Genomic DNA, 20,865 nt, shown 5'->3' with positions numbered 1-20,865 from the left:
TTATTATTGATTCACTGTTACTATACTAGTCTTGGTGTATTTAATGCTTTTTTATTTAATTTATTGATGTGGCTTATATATTGTGATGCTGTGTCTTTTATGATTTTTTAATCGAATAAAGACTTAATGAAATGAATGATCATGCTGACCAGGATGGAGGTGCTAAGAAATGTCACAGATCAGAAAGGGTAGCCTCTGAAAAACACACTGCAGACAGGACCAGGATGTGACCGAGCTCCATTAGAGGTCAGCACATCCAGATATACTGCCCATTAAATCAATAACGCTGATGATAAATAACATTTTTTCCCCAATGCACACAAAATACTGACCACTTTAATGCATTCAAATAAGTCTGTCAATGGTGTTAAATGCAAGTGATGGCCTCTTACCTTCATTGTGATTTGGTAGCCTTGAAAATCTTTTAACCGCTTTTGTTTCTCCTCTTCTTGCCCCATGCTCACCCACGTGTCTGTCACTAAAACATTGGCTCCGCGTGCAGCTTCCATAGGGTCATCTGTCAGAAGTAACTGAGTACCAGACTGAAAATAATCAAAATATAAATATCACTTATTGGACAACCTTCCTTTTCAAGCAAGCTCAAATAGGTGGCTTTCAAGCCTTAACACATTAGCGACTTACCTCTTTGGATAACTGCTCTGCGGCTTTGGTTATAATGGTATCTGGTTCAAATCCCTGTCAAGGTAAATCAGAAAATTAATTTTTGCCGCAGTGTTTTGTACCAACAGCTCAACATGCGCGTGTGAGACCGGAATAGATAAAAATGAGGTTTGATGCAAAAATCGAAGAACTTCACGTTCTAATACCTGCTATTAGGCTAAACAAAAATAAACGATAAGGTTACAAAGTTCATAAGCTTTTGAAATACAACATATATGTGACTTTGAGACTTTGAACGTTTATGAACAGTCATACAAACTAATCGTACTTGTTTGTAATTCATACGTTCCATAGCAAAATGCTGCTCAGGGAAACACAACTATTTTCTAGTTAAACAGAATTATAGTTTCTTTAATACACAGTCATAGATAGTAGTGTTCGGCCTGTTAGCAAAGAATCCAATGTTCTCTATCATTGCTCAACGAGTTTTTTAAATAAAAGGATGTATCTAAATAACTCAAGCCACGCCTGCACTGTACACATGGTACTTGTTAAGTATGACAGTATCCTTAATTTTTTGCCAGGTTTGCAAAAATGGTTGGTAACAGTAACACGCACACGTTCCTCGCCATTGGTTTCGATGGCGGTTTCTGACACCACTTCACACTTATGCACCCGGCTTTCCTGGTGTAGGTAACGTTGGTACTGCAGTATCCATGAGTGAGGTGGCTCTTCAAACTTCTGTCTTCCACAGGGTTTCTTCAGGGTCCACTGGGAAGGGTCCTTAATCTTTAAAAATCCAACCGTGACTTACAAGTAGAGATGTACGGAGTATGCAGTCATGTTCCCATACTGCACACGCTCTCCGTGGGGTTCCTAGTAACTTGCCTTGACTGGGTTCTTGGGTCCGCAGCACTTCTACGTCCTCTTGACAGTATCATGACCCGAGTCGTGGTTCTTATACCACTTTTTTAGTAAATGGTTTTATCCCCCCTCAGGTTCACTGTGTATTCTGTGCTATTTACTGTGTTTTTTTGATAAAGTATTCTGTGCATTGTGCATATCTCCGGGTAGAAGATATTTGTATGTGTTAGAGAGTATTATATAATAAATACATATTTTTATAAATACTTTGTGTGGTTCTTTTTCACTTAATCTATAGTATAAAATTGCATTCTAGTAAAACAAGCTGCTTTACACTGCTTTCTCAAACAAGACATTCAGGTGTGAGAAGAATAACATCAGTCTGCCATGGCAAGTATCACAAAATGTGTCTTAAGCTTGATACAGTTGAAAATAGGTAACCCATGTAGTGAAGCAAGATGAGAAGAGAGGTGAGGCTGATGGGAAGCTGGAAAATTACACTGGCTGCTACATGTTGGATCCACATAGGTTTTGTGATAGTGGAAGCGGAACGCCAGAGGAACAGAGTTCAAGGAATAGAGACCTAAAAAAAAGACTGTCTGTAATACAGTGTTGGGTGCAGACAGGGGCAAGAAAGGATTCGTTTGGCAAAGCAAATGAAGATAACAGAAGCAGGAAGAGGAAACACTGCTAATCAGAGCAGATAAAGAAAGAGAATGGCCAATGTGAAAACCAAGGTTCTTAGCCAAGGACACAGGAGCCAAATCATCAGGACACTAATCGGTAGACACAATTGTGGGGTTCTTGACGACCATCGGGATCTCAGTTTTGTCTATATTGTGTTTTTAGTCATTTGCATTTGATCTGTGTGACCACAGCAGAAAGACAAGAAATGAGGTTAGCAAGGGTGGAGGTCTGAGAGGAGTCCAGCCAGATAACATTTGAGTATCACTGGCATATGTAATAAAAGTATGTAAAAAAAAGTGTATGAGAGTGGCCAAAGGGGTACCAAAACTGTTATACAAAGTGGAGCTCAGAAAAGAACTTTGTAACGGTTAAGAAGGAGGAATGAAATATAGGAAGATGAATGGCTTGAATGATAGCTAAATAAGAAGTGATGCAAGCCAAAGCATCACCAAAAAATACCAACATTTGAGAGAGGGGAGAGAATGATATCCTATGCCACCATATCAAAGGCATGAGGTAGATCAAAAAGGATCAGACAAACAGTGCCTTCCTGATCCAGAATAAGTGTGAGATCATGTAGGATTGCAACCAGAGCCGATTCAGTGCTGTGGTGAGGGAGGGAGACTGAAAAGAGTGTAGGCATTTGTTGATTTCCAGAAAAAGAGAAAGTCAATGGTTAATTTATTTTTGCAAGATCTTAACAGAGGCAACAGCAAAAATATTGGATGAAAATTGCGGAGAAGAAGGGTCAGACGAAGGTTTTGTTTTTAGTAAAGAAACTTCTTTCCATGAGGGAGGTACTATGAAGCTAGAGAGGGATAGGTTACACAGCTCTTGTAGACTGGGGCTAGAAACTTTGGAATGTGAATGTGACTGAATAGATGTGTTCGATAAGGGAACCTGCTTTAATGCTGGGAACATGGTGAAGATTAACTTTGGGAGAAGGTGGAAAGAAAGAAGAAAAATAATGACAATTAGATGTGGCTTGACCAGGAGAGTGAACAGAAGGAACAGAGAAATATGCAGTCCAGTGAGTGGGGATATTGACTACTTTCTTATGGAAATATAAAGAAAGAGTGTAGCAGAGATATTGGAAGAGTACTAAGGGGATACTGTATAAGAAGGGATTAGTGGGAGAAAAACATCTTTGGGTTGCTTCGAGGTCGAAGAAATGCACTGGGCTAAAAGTAAGCTCAGCAGAACAAGTTCTTCTATAATCACACAAAGTGGCATGATAGAAAAGGGATTTGCTAGGCATATAGTCCTTGTGCCATGCTTTTGTCTGTTTGCTTGCACTAAAGTTTGAAATCGTGGAGCTCCTGGGTGAACCATGGAGCAAGGGAAAACGATTATGAGAGCTTAAAAATTTGACAGCGATCAAGGACTCAAGAGTGCTGGTGATAATAATTTTTGGACTATTTCTCCCTAGAAGAATCAAGATAGTTTCTCACTAATGAGCAAAACCTTAAGATGCAATAATTAGTTTTAAACCAAAAACAGGTCAGAGGGTAGGCAGAGGCAGGAACATATGGTCTGAAAGTGAAAAACTGATGATCAGAGCAGTCCAAAGGAGGGGGGGATAATAGCCTATCTGTCATGCTGGACGAGGTTACTGGGGAAGACAAGTTAAGGGGCGGAATGGGGGACACCGTCACTAGCGCCGGTCTGAGTTGGGATTGTTGGAGGTTGACTTTTTTTATTCTGCTATGTCTGTTTGGCAGTTCATAAGGAACTAATAGAAGGACTTATACACTGGACTCTCGAAACTAAGCAGTCACCGAATAGGGATGTATCCCAGACATGACAAGAACTGAATGCTATTCTCATATTCAATATGGTGCGGCGGCTGTGCCCTGGATGGGTATAAGGCCCAGCATGTGTGCGATGAGAACTTGTTTCTATTGCATTTAAATGACACCATGTATGGAGTGTACACAATTCCTGATGTCTTTCAAGTATCTGTAACCTTTGAAATTTCAATAAATAAAAACAGATTGAATTTTTTTTTGTTTTAAATCAGAGCAGTCCAAAGGGAAAGAATGGAGAAAAAGGACATGATCATGCAGTACCACTATTAGATAAAGTGTGCATCCATTTCCATGGACAGGGCCAACAACGGATTGGGAGGCGCAAAGAGCGAACCAAGAATTGAGAAAATTAGGATTGAATGGGGCAGACCTATTGTCAGTCTTATTATTAAAATCTCCATTAATAAGATAGCGGGAAAACCTGACAAGAAGAGGATTCAAAAAGCAAAAAAAAAGAAGAAACAAAATGAAGGAGAGGTCTTGGAGGGCTATAAACCAGGAAGTTAAAGAGTGTACAGGAGGGCAAGAGAAAACGCTGTAAGGACTAATAACTCAGCATAAGGGAATGGATCTAAATTGACTTGTGAAACTGAAAGTGAATTTATATAAATAAAGGCAAGACCTCCACCTTTTTTCGCAAGCCGAGGAAGATGTAGGAAACCATCATTTACTGGAGTGGCCAGAGCTAGAACAGGTGAATCATGGGTCCAAAACTCAGCGATGAAAAGGACATCGAGAAGGTGCATTCACCCATTCAATTTCTGGATTGGGATTAAAACCTGTGACCCGCAGGCTACAAATGTGCCTCTGCAGTCAGAGGTGATAGAGGGTAAAGGAACTTGTGGCTAAGGGACGGGGTGTGTGATGAACAGCAGGCAAATCAAGGGAGCACAATTCACTTCAGATAAAGCCTTTGAAAGGGTGCCAGGGATCTCAGATTTAAAGTTACCTCATAGTTACTTCCCATAGAAAGTGCTGCTGGAGTAGGAGGAGGTGGTGCTTGAAGAGTAGAAGGTCTCACTTTCATTAAAATTCACGCAGCCCACCAAACAGGTAACTGAGGCAGCTCAGAACAAAATGAGAAATACAGAAGCCTTCAGAGCACAAAGTATACATGTATAATAAAATGGAGACAAAATAGTATTTATGGTATATGGAATTCGGAAGGGGGAGGCTGTCTGTCTCAAACATGGAAAGAATACTTAGAGCAGAGGCTTCTTGAGATTGGAATAAGAGCCTGACAAAAATAGAAAGGTAAGGGTAGAAGGCTGGAAATAATGGCAGACACTAGCAATTACTCTGGCTTCATTCCAAATCATAGGCACAGTACCAAGTCTGATTTACGTAATGCTGGGTCATAGAGCTCCGGTTGCCCCCAACCAGGACCGGCTTTAGCGCTGGTGGTGCCCGGTGCAACAATCTGTGTTGGCGCCCCTCCATGACCTTCTTCTCCACAGATTCCCTCACTAACACCCTCCAAGCGTGCCCCTCATCACTCCATAGCCCCTCTTTCACAGGTATTTACTTTATTTTATAGCGCTACTCATATTAGAGTACAGCTCTAACACTTTACATCACACACACATTAAACAGAGGAAATGAATCATGTGTGTAAAGTTATCTATAGGAACTGTTACAAAAGACAATGAGGATTACAAAGTGTAGGAGTCACATGCCATCCATACTGGTAGGCTGTATATTTTAGGAGTGCCTGGTCTAGAGCAGTGGTCATCAAACTGTGAGCCACTACCCCTTGGGGGTCTGTGGCTGCATTCCCAGGGGGGTGCAAATGTATTAGTAAAGACTTGTAAATCTTGTAAATGAAGATGGCCTGGAAGCTGAGGGCCCAATTCACAGAACTAACTTAAGACAACATCCTAAACTTACTACCATTTTGGTATTCACAGAAGGCACTTACTCATTTCGGTATTCACAGAAGGCACTTACTCATTTCGTTATTCACAGAAGTTAGCCTTCTGTGAATACCGAAAGTCTTAAAGTGAGAATTTTTCTCAGTTGAGGAGTAGTAAAGTTAGGAGTCCTAACTTTAGGGCTCCTAAATGCCTTCTGTGAATATCGAAAGTCTTAAAGTTAGGGGGGCTCATTTATGAGCCCCTGCGTCACTTTTGCGCCACCAGTGCGTCACTTTTTGTGACGCACCAGTGGTGTAAAACATGCGTCATGTTGCGCCATATTTATGAAGTGACGCATCTAGGTAGATGCGTCACTTCGTAAACCCCTGCGCTACATTATACCTGCGCCAGGTATAATGTATGCAGGGTGGGCGTACCCCCGCAAGAAAGGGTCGTAGGAGTGGCGCAGCGAAATCTATGAAATTTCGCTGCGCCACTTCTAGGACGCCAATGCGTCAAAACCTTACGCCTGCCTCATGGCAGGCGTAAGGGTGATGCAGGCCCTTTCACATGGGGCTTGCCCCATGTGAAAGGAACATTGCTGGAGTTGCGTCAGGCATCCGACACAACTCCAGCAATGCGCCACTTTTTGCGCCAACAGATACGTCAGTTATACTGACGTATCTGTCCTTCTTTGCGACATGATGCATCATATTATAAATATGATGCATCATTGGTGTTGCAAGGAGGGTGCACTGAGAAGTGACGCATCTCTACTTTCACACAGTGATGCGTCACTTCGCATAAATGAGGCCCAGGATTCTTTTCCGTTTAGGAGTAGTAAAGTTAGGACTCCTAACTTTAGGACTCCTAAATGCCTTCTGTGAATACCGAAAGTCTTAAAGTTAGGATTTTTCTCAGTTTAGGAGTAGTAAAGTTAGGAATCCTAACTTTATGACTTTTCTCAGTTTAGGAGTAGTAAAGTTAGGAGTCCTAACTTTAGGACTCCTAAATGCCTTCTGTGAATACCGAAAGTCTTAAAGTTAGGATTAGTAAAGTTAGGTGTCCTAACTTTACTACTCCTAAACTGAGAAAAATCCAAACTTTAAGACTTTCGGTATTCACAGAAGGCATTTAGGAGTCCTAAAGTTAGGAGTCCTAACTTTACTACTCCTAAAAACAGAAAAATCCTAACTTTAAGACTTTCGGTATTCACAGAAGGCATTTAGGATTCCTAAGGTTAGGAGTTCTAACTTTACTACTCCTAAACTGAGAAAACTCCTAACTTTAAACCTCTCTGTAGTCACAGAAGGCATTTAGGAGTCCTAAAGTTAGGAGTCCTAACTTTACTACTCCTAAACTGAGAAAAATTCTAACTTTAAGACTTTCGGTATTTACAGAAGGCATTTAGGATTCCTACAGTTAGGACTCCTAACTTTTGTGAATACCAAAATGAGTAAGTGCCTTCTGTGAATACCAAAATGGTAGTAAGTTTAGGATTTTGTCTTAAGTTAGCTCTGTGAATCGGGCCCTGAACTTGCTTATTTGCTCTGTTTCTAGGCTTTCTTCATTTATATGCAGCCAAAGGGCATCAAAAGCATGGGAATGGTGAATTTAAGTACCATGGGACAGAGGTCAGCCAGAGTGGTGGCAGGATTAATTACTGGCATACAAAGAACAAAATATTCAGTAGCTGGTTTGAGGTGGGTTTTTTTTGCTTCACATTAACTGCATATAAAATAACGCACACACTTTAGATGAAAAATTAATGCAAATAATCAGTGGGAAAGGCACTCAAGTCTCAGTTGGTTAATGCAATCACTGCAGATGTCTGTGTAAGTGTGACCAGAGAGTCAAAGAATTTCATCCTGCTTGGTGCAGTGGGTAATAGTGACTTTTATTTTTATAGTGCTACAGGGTCGCTGTCTTTGGCACTATGAATGTGTCATTATTTTAAAATTGCATTACACACAGCATTAGACAGGCAGCAGCAAAATGATTCAAGCCATGATTCACAAAGACTTTGCATCAGGCTTGTGTTACTTTTTTAACACAATCCTGACGCAAAGTGTGCTGGTATTTACAATCCAGCAGAAACATGATTTGCACTGTGTTGTATCCAAACGTAATGCAAGGCTGAGCAGCGCTGCTCTAATGCTTTGCAAATGTTTTGCATTACTTTTGTAATACAAACCCGATGCAGAGTGTTATACTGGGATTTACTGTCCAAAGCAAGTTAGGATTTGCATTGAATAGTTTCCCAAAGTAACGCAAAGTTTTGCTACATGCTTTCTTGCATTACTTTGCATCAATGAGACATTCCATGGGTAGCGCATGGGTGTTTTTACAATAGGGAAATTAGGGCTCCTATTCCATGCTAGCATTAGAGCAGGGGGAACCCTTGCTGCAGAGAGGACAACGTGTGGGAGCTATTTATTTTCTAAAGACTGGAGTGTGAGGGGATCACAACTCCCCATATTATGTGGAACAGTGTTTGTTGATCAATTTCTGTTTTTGTTTCGAACAATTACTCTTTTATGAATCTCAAATTACTGTGGATTATAAACTACAGAAAAAGTACCCCTGAAATGGTCTCACAAGCCCAAACCCCTGTACTCAACCCTGCCCTTCCAGCTTCTTCAGTCCTTGCCATAAAATGTTTAAGGGGGGCCCAACTTCAAAATATTTAGCTTATGGGGCCTCAGCACAACAAAGTTTGAAGACTTCTGGTCTAGAGAAAAACAAACTTAGATTTTAGTATATAACATAGTGTTTGGGGTTGGCTTTACTCATAAGAATTTCTATCGACCCACGGTCGCAGCTCGCATGACATGCGGGTGGGCGGCAGGGGTGTCGCGCGGGGAGGGGGTCATGCAGGAAGGAGGGGTTTAATTTAATTTTAAAAAAATGAAATTAAAAACTACCTTTGCCTCTGGTCTCACGTCGCGTCTCCTCTCTCTGCTCACAGGAAGCAGAAGCAGGCAGCCTCCCTCTCCTCCCCTAAGCCAATCACAACGCTTCAATGGATATGCTGTGATTGGCTGGGACGCCGACTGCACAGGCATCTATGGGGAGGCCATTTTCTCCATGCAGGCTGCATGCAGCCTACATGGAGAAAACGGGAGAGTGTGCATGACTGGTTTGGTCGGCCCGGGGGCCGACCAAACAGTCAGCGCCCACAACATTGGGCTAGCCACTCCTCCCCGGCCTGCCCACCGCCCTCCCCCAACCAAACCCTTCTTCTGCGAGAAAGCAGTGGGGAGACGCTCCTCCGCCCACGTGGAGGAGCCACCCCTGTCGACCCAAACTAACACTTTTTAGCAACATAAGGATAATGAAAGACTATGGGAAAAAACATAATGTTCTAACCTACAGCCTGTAGTTTGCATGCAACACTTTGATAGCAGTTTATAGCTCACTGTGCTATATCATGGTTGTAAATTATGAACTGCAAGTAACAAAAGGATGTCTGTGACAAAAGCAGTAACCCAGGAAGCTATCCACATAAAATACGGTTCTGTGGTTTGCATAATACATGATCTTTGCAGCAGGCATATTAACCCTCTGCCCTACTTTCTGATGAGTCAAAACTTCCAGTAGACAAAACACCAATTTCTCTCCAGCAGGAACATTAATCACCAGGGTTATCTTGATATTTTTATTGTTGACTGAAAATGGACTCACTATGAATTCTGCAGGAGGTGCTTTTGATCATTAAGATATTTCAAAACACAGCTCTTTCTCCCAAAACTCTGTGTGGTGGCACCAGTCACACTGCCCTAAAGCCGACTCTGTTCCCACAACCCCCAATGAACTAGGACAACAGATAAGAAGTTCCACGTCCAAGCTTTACACTATTTTATGCCTGCTCTTAACAAGCACGCACACATTCTCTCTCTCTCTTTCTCTTATTCTCTCTCTTGTGACTCCAAATGGGACCCAGGTAGTGTTTAAATGTAGATTTTCACCTAAATTGCAATTTCTTAGTTGTATATATTTGTTGTATTTCTTACATCATTTTTTGGAAACAACCAAGACAATTTTCACTTGCCCCTTACCTTTGGCGTGGCTATACGCAGATGCATTCCAAACTTAGCAGCGCTCATCATGATGGAGTGCAGCACATTGTTACCATCGCCAATCCAGGATACTGTCAGTCCTTTCAGATGGCCATAATGTTCCTGCCAAGAAAGTAACATGTCTGCTCAGTGTGATTTGTTGAAGAAGTTTAATCAGAAGTGGATTGGGTCTGGCTTGAGCTTATTAGAGAGAATGGAGTGGCATGTTAGCAAGAAGTGAAGATTACATTCCTCTGTTTTTTTTTTATATTTCTTTTTATTAAACCATTTCGACTGAATCACATCAATTGGTTACACGCAGGCGACTTCAGCATTCCTCGGTAATATCTTATACATTACAAAATATGTTACAGTTATCATATCTATTTGATTAAGGGGTGTTGACAGTCTCATCCTCAGCGTGCTGACAAGGCGGGGGACAAATATCACCTCTGTAATGGTTCCAGGCTCCCCATACCTTGTTCCACTTCCCAGGGCATCCTCTAGCTATAAAAACGGACTTTTCCCTATACATGCACCAGTCTAAATCTTCCTTCCACCTCTCCAATAGGGGTGGCCGACCAGCGCCCCACAGCTGTGCGATGTTCCTTTTTGCTACCATAAAAGCTAATGTTGCCCACTGCCTAGTGTACGCATTAAGATCCGTAGGCTCCCAGACATTTAGTAAGCATCTTTGCGCCTCTGGCTGCATGTCAACCCCTAGAACTGCATGCATTGTTTGGTGGATGTCTCTCCAATACACTTCTATCCATTGACAGTTCCACAGTATGTGGATGAATGTCCCTAATTCTCCACACCCCCTTCTACACTCTCCGCTTTCTGCCCATCCCATACGAACCAAGCTGGGTCCCGTCACATAAGTCCTATGCAGTATTTTAAGCTGTACTAATCTCAGCCTGGCCTGAATTGCCACCACCCGTGGGGAAGAGACCGCCTCCTGCCAGTCCTCGTCATCTAGTTCTAGGCCCTCACTGTTCCACTTTCCCTTAAGGGTCTGTAGTGGGTCGTCCATGTTATTAATTAATTTCCTATAAATGAGGGAAATGGTCTTCTCTGGGATGTGTCCATCCTGCACTCTATCCTCCAGGGGGGAGGCCTTCGGGAGCGTCGTGTTGCTAGGGATCTGAGTGAGTAACGCATGGCGGATTTGGAGATAACGGTAGTACTCAGTATCCATCAGATTGTATTGTGTTTTAAGTGAGGCAAATGGCTGAACCGTGCCCTCCCCCCAAATGTCTTTAATTTGTGAGATCCCTATAAGATCCCACTTATCAAAACCCTTGAATTTCCAGAGGCTCCCCAGTTTCTCCGAGTTCCACATCGGTGTGGCCAGCGTTAGTTTGCTATCCCATTTCAGGTGTTTATTGACAGTATGCCATGTCTGGACGACGTGCACTGTAAGTCCGGTCAATGGGAATCTACGGGGTTTGGCGTACAAAGCCCTGGTATAGTCTCCCCCCGGGAGTAGCCACTTATCCATGGCATCTGGGCTGTCATATATCCCGTGGTTGATAGCCGCTAGTTGGGACGCCCAATAATACTTTTTTAGGTCGGGAAGACTGATACCCCCATCGTACCAGTTAATAGTCAGCTTTGAAAACGCTATGCGTGGCCTGCCCTCCCAGAGAAGTTTCCTTTGGAGACTCTCTATTTCCTTGAAGTAGGACGCTGGGACCAAGCCCATCGTATTTTGGAGAGCATACAAGAAACGAGGAAGGGCCATCATCTTAAAGAGGACCGCCATTCCCAACATGGAAAGAGGCAGGGATCTCCAGTGTGTAACATTGCTTTTAAGTCTCTGCATGGGCGGGTCTAGATTACAGGCAAAGCGTAGTCTCGAATCCAGCGTCACATAGATTCCGAGATATTGGAAACCTTCCGGTGCAATCTGTATTGGGCAACTCAGCAGTATTACAGGCGGGTCACCCTGAAGGACATAGACTACCGACTTGGACCAATTGACAGTGAAACCAGAATATCTTCGAATATAGCTAGCACATCTAAGAGGCAGATCAAGGATGCCCTTGGAGCAGTAATGTAAAGAAGGATGTCGTCTGCATATAGGAATATTTTGTCCTCCCAGTCCTGGGTCCACCTCATTCCTCGGATAGATTGGCCCTGCCTGATCCAGTGCTAATGCAAAGAGAAGTGGAGACAGGGGGCAACCCTGACGAGTTCTCCTGCTCAGCCGAAAGTCCGCCGATTTTCGGTTGTTAACCACCACTCGGGCCATCGGGTCGGAGTACAAGAGACGGATCCAACCCACGAATTCCGGACCTAGTCCTAACTTGCCTAGAACCGCAAACAGATAGGTCCACTCAACCATGTCAAATGCCATGGTGGCGTCTAACGAAACCAGAGCAGCCGGCTCCAGTATGGTGGGTGTTCTACTCAGTACTCCATGTAGTCGGCGCAGGTTAAGGGCTGTATTGCGATATGGCATAAACCCTGACTGGTCTGGGTGGACCAGAGTAGTAATTACTTTAATCAGACGCGTAGCTAGCAGCTTTGAGAGGACTTTGAGCTCCACATTGAGAAGCGATATTGGTCTATAGGATGTGCAGCTTGTTCTAGGTTTGCCTTCTTTATAGATGATGACTATATTAGCCACACGTTGGTCATATGGGAGCATTCCTCTTTCTCTGCTCTCAATCAGCATAGAACGGATGTGGGGGGCGAGTTTATTAGGTTTCAGTTTATACAGTTCAACGGGAACTGGGCCCTGTGGCTTTCCCTGAGCTCACTCCCCTGATAGCCTACGCCACCTCATCGTCCGTCAGCGGGGAGTCTAGGTAGGCCCTATTTTCTTCTGAGAGTGTGGGAAGGGTTATGTCTCTGTTCATCTCACTATTTTCTTCTTCTGTGTATCTGCTGGTCGTACTATATATCGAGCTATTATATTCTGCAAACGTATCCGCGATGGCCTGCGGGTCAGTGATAGGACGCCCACTCCCTTCTGTCTAGCCACGCTATCAGCTTTCCAGCCTTATCTCCTAGTTCATATACTCTGCCCTGGACCTCTCTACTCTGCGCCCTAGCTCTATCTCTGGCAATGCTATTAAACTCGTCTTGCCTCATCTTCAGTAGGTGAAGGTTTTTCAGGGGTTACTGCTTGGGCCACCTCTTCTTCTGATTTCAACACGTCCTCCTCTGCCCTCGTCAGTTCCGCCTGTCTGTCCCTCTTTTTCCCCGCAATCAGGGAGAGCGTTTCTCCCCTGATGACTGTTTTGTATGCCTCTCATAGGGTCTGTGCGGAATCGACCGTGCCCTAGTTTTCTTGAAAGTAGTTATCAGCAGCCTTGATGATGTTCTTGCGGGTGGTCGGATCTTTCAAATACCATGGGTTGATTGGGGCTACTCTGCCCACGTTCGTGTGATCCAATTCCATTCTTAGCCACACAGGGGAGTGATCAGAAATGCCCCGTCCCAGGTGGCGAATCCCACGGATCGTATGGGGCTGCACCGCCGGGACGAGGATGTAGTCTATGCGTGATAGACTGTGGTGTGCGCTCGATACATAAATGCGTGTATTGTGCCCTGTCTAGGTTGTGCGTCCGCCACCCATCCACCATCCCCACCGTTTCTAAAAAGTTTGGCAGCCACCTTTGGCGGGTGTCTGTCAGTCTCACCGGCCATTACCGCATTGAAGTCTCCTCCCATTATCAGGATACCCAGTGGGAATGTCAAAAAAATTTAGCCCAGATCCTTGAATGTGTCTGTTTGTAGACCTGGCGGAACGTAAATAGAGATGAATGTAGCTGTCTTTCCTTCCCATTGGCCCGATACTCCTACATATCTTCCTCGTACGTCTGACCACGAGGCCTGTATTGTGAAAGGGAATGAGTTATTGATTAGTATGCCCACCCCTCGTGACCCAGAGGTGAATCCCGCGTGTGCCACCAGCCTATACCCTCCTCTATGTAAGGTCATGCATTTGTTTCCGACGAGGTGCGTTTCCTGTAAGAGGACTACATCTGGGGCATGTGTCCTACCAAATTGGTTTACCATCCCACGCTTGATTTTATCCCCAGTCCATTTACGTTCCAACTGAGGACTCTGACCCCCGACCCCTGTTTACCGCTCATTGTTGTTTCCTTGCAGAAGTCACTCTAGCTCTGCTTTCCATTTTAACGGTGTCGAAAAAACGCAATACAATAATCAACTCAACTTTAAAGAACATTACACATCTCCCCCAACTCCCCTCCACCCTGCACCCCTGCTCACTGGGCCCGCCCATCACAAACTGGCAGAGTGCCTATCGCCCTATATCCTAATCCTAAAGAATTACTAAAGGTAGTAACGAGGAGGCAGCTGACCCTCCGTACCCCCGCCCCCAAGACCCTTCACTTCAATAGCAAATTGTCCCCTGAATGTCTTTTAGTATTTCACTGTCGTGAGGCAATATGTCAATAGTTTATGCCCCTTCCTGGGGTCCATGACCCCTGTACCTGACAATGTTCACGTTGTCCACGAGTCCGTTCGCCGGTCTTCACTCCCGTTCCTGCAGAGCTTGTTCCTCACCTCCGTTGCGCCCCCCAGATCCATCGGGATTGTCAAAAAACCATGCTCTCCCCTCGACCTCCACATGCAGACGCGCCGGGAACATCATGGCGTACCTAATTCCCTATGTTTTTTCTTGACGGCGAGGAAGGTTCTGCGTTGTTTCTGCACCAACTGTGTGAAGTCAGGGAAAAAGGAGAGGGCGGCATTCTCATAGCGCAAAGGGGACGTCGTTCGGGCAAATTGCAGGATAGCATCTCTGTCTCTGAAGTTTAGGACTCGTGCGATCAGCGGGCGTGGGGGCGCTCCGGGTTTGGGTCGCCCACCCGGAACCCTGTGCGCCAGCTCTATGGTGAAGAAATTTCCTAGCACCTTGGGCTTGAGGTGATTCAAAATCAGGTCTTCCACAAATAGGCCAGGCGCAGGTCCTTCTGATTTTTCGGGTACTTCCAAGATGCGGATGTTAATGCGCCTATACCTCCCTTCATAATTGTCCAACTTGCGTTCGGCCGTCTCGCAGAAATTCTTAAGATCACGCACTTCCTGCTGGAGCTGTGACACATCGTCTGTCAGGCTGGCTGTCTTAATATCCAAGGACTTGCCTTTTTCATTCACCTTGGTGAGGTCCGTCCGTACTAGGTGCACCTCTATGGATACGGTGTCCAGCTTGTGTTCCAAGGACTCCATTTTGTTCTCCAGGGAGGACTTGACCCCGTCTATGGCGGCCATTACATCCTGTAGGGTCAGCTCCGGAGTGGGTCTCTCGGAGTCTCCCCTCGCTTTCAGGGTGTGTCGCAGGTCCGTCGGCGAGCCTTTGGGCAGCGCATAGCGGTCTAATTTGTTGGACTGGACTTGCCTGTTCACTTTGTTGATCCTAGGCTGGGTCTTATCGGCCTCCGCCTTACTTGCCATTTCTGCACCTGGCCTCCGGGCTCTCAGGCGGTGCTTGGAGCAGTGCTTCCATGGCAGGAGAAATGGTGCCCATGTGAGCAGGGGCTTCCGCTGCACACGCACCCCCCTGTAATTGTGGAGGCAAATATTCCCACCCTTTTGTTCTTTCGCCCATGTTCCTGCCTGAGTGAAGTCACCTCCGAAATGTAGCTGCGGAGTCACGCAAAAAACTGAAGCTTCCCGATCCCAGTCTTGGCCTCACTCCTCCGCCCCCGCACTCGGGGGATGAAGTGGCACTGGAGTCTTTCGCACCCTCCGGCCGCCGATCCCTGGGGACTCGATGTTGCCCAATTGCCGCTATGGCCTCCGGTATCGCGGCTCCACCTCAGGCTCTTAAGCGCTTGGCACCCGAGGGAGCAGGGGTGCAGAGGAGCGGGGGGTGGGAGGGCCTCTCACTTCCGCTCTCACCAGCCGCGCACCCCCACTGACATGGGTGTCACTTCGACCGGCGACTTCCAGTCCGGGTCTCCGGCCCGCTTCACGCTGCAGCCGCTTCACTGGCACTCCAGTCCCCGGCGGGAACCTCGCAGACAGGCCTGGATGAGCGGAGTTTATATCTCCGAATCCCATCAAGGTACGGATGTCAGGATTTCGGCTCACGGCACCACTCGCTTTGCTTTCGCGGTCGCAGAAGCTTCCACTTGCCACAAATTATCAAACTGTTGCTGATACAAAGCCTGGCAGTTTGTTTGGTAGAATGGATAGTTTAGAAAGGTGATTGGGTGTCTGTAGAACTATTTTCAGTTTTACCACATTTACCTTGGAAGCCACTGTTCCCTTGGAATATTTGCTACTAAATTTCTGTGTATCTAAGATATTTTTCTGTGTTTCTTTTCCGGTTCTATGTTCCAGTATTGCACACAAAAACATTTGAAAGAAAAAATAAAGTAATAAAACCATTGGAAATTAAAATACTTAGAGTGTGTTTTTATATGAACAAAATAAATACAATGAAAGTAATTAGGCGCAGTATAATTATTTACTCGCCAATTTCCTCTTAGCTCTCTATCTTCGGTTGGCCTTCTTTCCTTCTGTCTGCAGCGGCCACCCCCCCGGTACAGCAAAAGTGAAAAATAGAAGGTAATAAAATGAATTACTGTGTTATTTTTCACTGCTCCCAGACTGATCAGTGTTTGGGTGCGGGGCTTGGTTGCTGACTGGCAGCAGAGGAGTGGTACTCACTCCACCAGTTTACACTGCGCAAGTCTCTTTCGCCGGCCACCTTGCGACGGCAAGTGCAACATGCACACTGTAATCCTCTCCACCATGCTGTCTCAGTGCCTGTAGAAGCGTCGAGACAGCTGCTCCAGCCAGTCCAGGTGATGCTCTCATGCTGCTCATCTGCAGTATGAGAGCAGCGTCAGGATTTGCAGAAGGGGGTTGCCTGAGGCTTCATGAGGTGTCGTCACGCTGACTCCAGAAGAAAGAAGAAAACACGGAGAGCGAAACACAGGTAAGTACATTTAAAATGTTTTTTAATTATCTTTTTGCCCCCCACTCAGTATGTCTATCGGTCCCCCCAACGTACCTACAGTGTTGAGGGTCACCACCTACCACTGCCTGTCAGTTCCTCCGGATCCCCTTTCTGTCCATTGTTCCCATTGTTCCCCCTTCCCGACAAGTTATCCTTCCCTATTTCGTTAATCGCTATGCACCAAGTTACCAATTACAGATCAGTGGTCATCCTACCCCTTGTGAATGTTGCCACCTTGACTTTCTACACTGTTTTTGATTCTTTATGCCCAAGTAGTTTTTGATTTCCTATCCAGTCATTGACTCTTTTGGAAAGATTCACAAAAACATTTATGAGTAAAGTGAGTAGTACAACAGCAGTCATCTTTTACTTACTCCTACATGTAAACTTAACCCCTTCGCAGCGGGGGTAATTCCCCCACGGCACGGGGGAGGGGGGGTCACGGCACCGCGGTGCTCATGACGAGCCCAACTCGTCATGAATCACAGTGGACGTGTGCTCATGACGAGCTGGGCTCGTCACGACCCCGCCCACTAATCAATTCTCTCGCACAGGCGGGGAATCAATCGTGCGTGGGCGGGCCGCGGCCGTTATGACGAGCCCAGCTCTTCATGAGCACAGCTCCACTGTGATTCATGACGAGCTGGGCTTGTCATGAGCATGGAAGGGGTTAATTGACCCCAGAAAGATATAAATTGGAAATGAAATGAGAATTCTCATATAGAGTTAGTGCAAATAGAAAGGACAATAATAGAGAGTTGTGCGCTTCAGGCCCAATTTACGAGGACACGTAATAATGCATAAAATAATTCTCCTTTAATACTATTTCCCATACTCATAAATGCTTTTGTGAATCAGCCCCTTTATGTTCCTATAGTTCTGGCTTTGTGCTCCTGCACATCTTTCGATCCGGGCCTTTCACTCGCCCATTTGTACAGTCCTTTTCTACAGGAGACTGTGCAACCACTGGTCTTCTGATGACCTTGATAATTGAAATGGTTTCTTTACTTTTTTCATTATTCTTAATTGAAATGTTAAAATATTTAGAATCATACTTGATTTTTGAATTTTTACTGTTAATATTTCCAGTGAACATCCTGACTTTCCAAACAACCAGCACTTTAAATGGGCCGAGTCCCTCCTGTCTTAGACCTGGTAGCAATTAAAAACGGACATTGACACAGGTCTCTATCAGGCCCTATGTTTATGTTCTTAATCTCAATTGGAAAAACACTGATCGATTTCTGAACAATTAATAAAAAACATTATGTTAATCTATGTCATAGATTTAGCTCCTCTTTTTGTATTTCACGTTTTATTTAATATCGCATTCCCTAAGAGAGTTCACTATTTCCAGAATGTTGTGTTTCTGCCTTTTTTTCCGTGTGGGCATGTTACTTTTGTGTAGGGCATACCTTGATCTGAGTTGCCGCCCTCCATGTGCTTATAACGGGCCATGACTAAGAGCTCTGGAGTTGATGCGGAAGACAGGGCGGGTTTCTTACAGTGAGTATGAGTGAGTCAAAAAGATGATCAGAATAATTGGTCATCCAATCCTTGACCTCTCTGCAGAGTGCACAAGGCAATGGTCATGTATTCCAATTGCAAATGGATTCTGTACAGTGTGTGGAAAGGAGCTATACAGGTGTCAAAATATTGACATTGACAGGTGACTGTATAATAGTTAATTTTCGCAGTGTCTTACGGGTGGGATGCATTCTTCACACTCTAGGATTTAAAGGGTTTTTTTCTATCCACCCATACTGTGAGACCATTGGTAAAGGGTGGATTGTACTTTGGCCAGTACAGGCCGCAAGATGGACTGGTCACTCACTTACGTCAAAGTAAAACTGCAGGTATACCGCTCAGCAATCGCTGTGAGCCTTTGCGCCAGCTGGAGGATCTTGACTGACTGGGTGAAGCCACTGTTGAAGAGGACTTGGGAAAGCATATGGTGCTCAGTAGGCCCATGGATTTAAGGGTTCTCAGTTGGAACATAGCAGGGGTGCTGGGCAAGTTATCAGATCTTGGTTGGATTACAATGTTGACTACCTTTGATGTCATCTGTTTACAGGAGACGTGGGATGCCCAGGGGTGGTTATAACTGGACGGTTTCGCCATTTTGTCACCTAGTGGGTGTGCTAGTGGAAGCCTTGCTACACTTGCCAACTTGGACCTTAATTGTAGGCCCAAATCGACAGACATTCTTGGTACCCTTTTGACCTTTCCAAACAAATGTAGAATGCTGGTAGTAAACTTTTATACTGCAGCTGTATCCAGGAAAGCACTGGATGCCGTCTCTAGTTTAAGAGTTTTTATAGATGATTTTTTATTTACTGTGATTATGTTATTGAGGGGTTTTAATCTGCACCCTTGTTTCTTCTGTCAAGACAATGACGTATTTAGAGACAGGGGCGGATCCTCCGCATATAGTGGAGGAGCGTCGCCCTACTGCCTACAGAGGCAAACAAAAAATAAAATGATGTAAGTGCACATCATTTTATTTTTCATCCTGCGGCTGGCAGAGTGGTGGGCCTTGCTGTCAGGGCACATGGTGGTTTGGCCGGCCATCTCAGGCTGGCCAAACCGTCATGCGCACTGACATCTCTCCAACCCAGCTGTATTGCTGGGTATAGAGATCAGAAGGCACAGGGTCCCATGTCCCGATGGAGCATTAAACCAGTGCACTCCGCCTAATCCCCACGCTGCTCTCATGGTGAGAGCAGTGTGGGGATAAGCCACAAGGGAAACTGTGAGCTTCAACCTGTGACAGAGGAGAAGCCCGGGGAGCAGCGCGGCGAGCAGAAGACCAGCAGGTAAGTTTTATTGATTTTTATTAGTTCAGCCCCCTCATGCTGCCCCCCTGTGCAGCGCCCCTGCACTGCCCTTCCCACACTACCTCCACCCTACCACATTTCCGTTACTTTAGCCGCTACTGATTAGATAATATGAATCCATTTACCGACAAGGTGACTCTTAAACATTAGCAGGTGATACCATTAATAGTTTCATCATCGAGTATAATATGGTTAATTTAATGGATCTAAGGCAAGTGGGATCAGCTGAGAGGATACCTACATTTAAGGGGAAGGACTTTAGTACCATTATAGATTACATTGTTGTGTTTTTCTGTTTATTTTGAGCCCTTGCAGATTTTAAGGTTATGTGGAACAACTTAAATTAGCACAATCTTTTGATGGCCACCTTTCTATGGGACAAAAAACCTATCGACGTAACCCACTTTTACAAGGAACCAGTCTTACCCACCGGTCCCATTGGATTTCACCTTTACTTTGGTCACTTCTTGCTCTACTGATCTCTCCATTTGCCTTAGTGATGACGCTTCAGATCAAAGTATTATGATGTCTTTTAAAAATATTTGTAGATTTATTAAGTCTGCGTTTTGTAAATCACGAGCTCCCCGCTTCCTCCAGTTAGGTGGTTTGGCAAAAAGTGCTCGCGAGCACATAAGGATTTGCTGGAAACCCTGCATGAAATACCCCGGTGTCAGAATAAGGTTAAGAAAGCCAGGGCAGCATACCGCTCAATTTGTAAGAAGCGCAAGACCCAGCTATAAGAAGAGGCCTGGGATAATCTACTCGCCGCTAGTATTTAGCGGGATAGCGCCGACTTTTGGCGGATGGTAAATCTTCCCTTGTTTAGCAGTGACCAACTTTCCAATGAGGCATCATCTATCACACCGCAAGCTTGGGTTAAGGATTTTAAGGCTATTTATGATCAAGAGGAAGTGGTGACCTTCTCAGTTGTTAGTAAGGAGGATCATACAATTCAATTCCAACTGGCTGAAGTGAGTTCATCTAGCTCTCATCTTTCCTCCAGCAAGGCCCCCTGGCCAGACGGAGTACCTGGTGATCTTTATAAATCCCTTGTCAACCTGTGGGCCCCTTTAATAACTCTGCATTTAAAAGCAGCTGCTATAGGCTCCCCGCCACCGACATGTGCCAGTCGGGTATTGTCCTAATTTTTAAAAAGGGTAATAGATCAGACCCTGCTTGTTACAGGCCCAT

At 45.0% G+C, this 20,865-nt stretch overlaps 1 protein-coding gene across 2 annotated transcripts in view; it reads right to left on the bottom strand.

Moving 5' to 3' along the window:
- The window catches only part of OTC (ornithine transcarbamylase), a 310,400-nt gene that overhangs the window by 22,411 nt on the left and 267,124 nt on the right, over nucleotides 1–20,865 (bottom strand). For both annotated transcript variants that reach the window (XM_085622916.1, XM_085622915.1), the window contains exons 6-8: nucleotides 9,892–10,014; nucleotides 643–696; nucleotides 393–542 (exon numbers count right to left, since the gene is read on the bottom strand). In XM_085622916.1, the coding sequence (XP_085479042.1) occupies nucleotides 393–542; nucleotides 643–696; nucleotides 9,892–10,014 (327 nt within the window). The remainder of the gene's footprint in view (nucleotides 1–392; nucleotides 543–642; nucleotides 697–9,891; nucleotides 10,015–20,865) is intronic.

The sequence above is a fragment of the Triturus cristatus genome, chromosome 8 (genome assembly GCF_964204655.1).
Source record: "Triturus cristatus chromosome 8, aTriCri1.1, whole genome shotgun sequence".
Taxonomy (NCBI): domain Eukaryota; kingdom Metazoa; phylum Chordata; class Amphibia; order Caudata; family Salamandridae; genus Triturus; species Triturus cristatus.
This window is presented reverse-complemented; position numbering and strand designations above follow the sequence as displayed.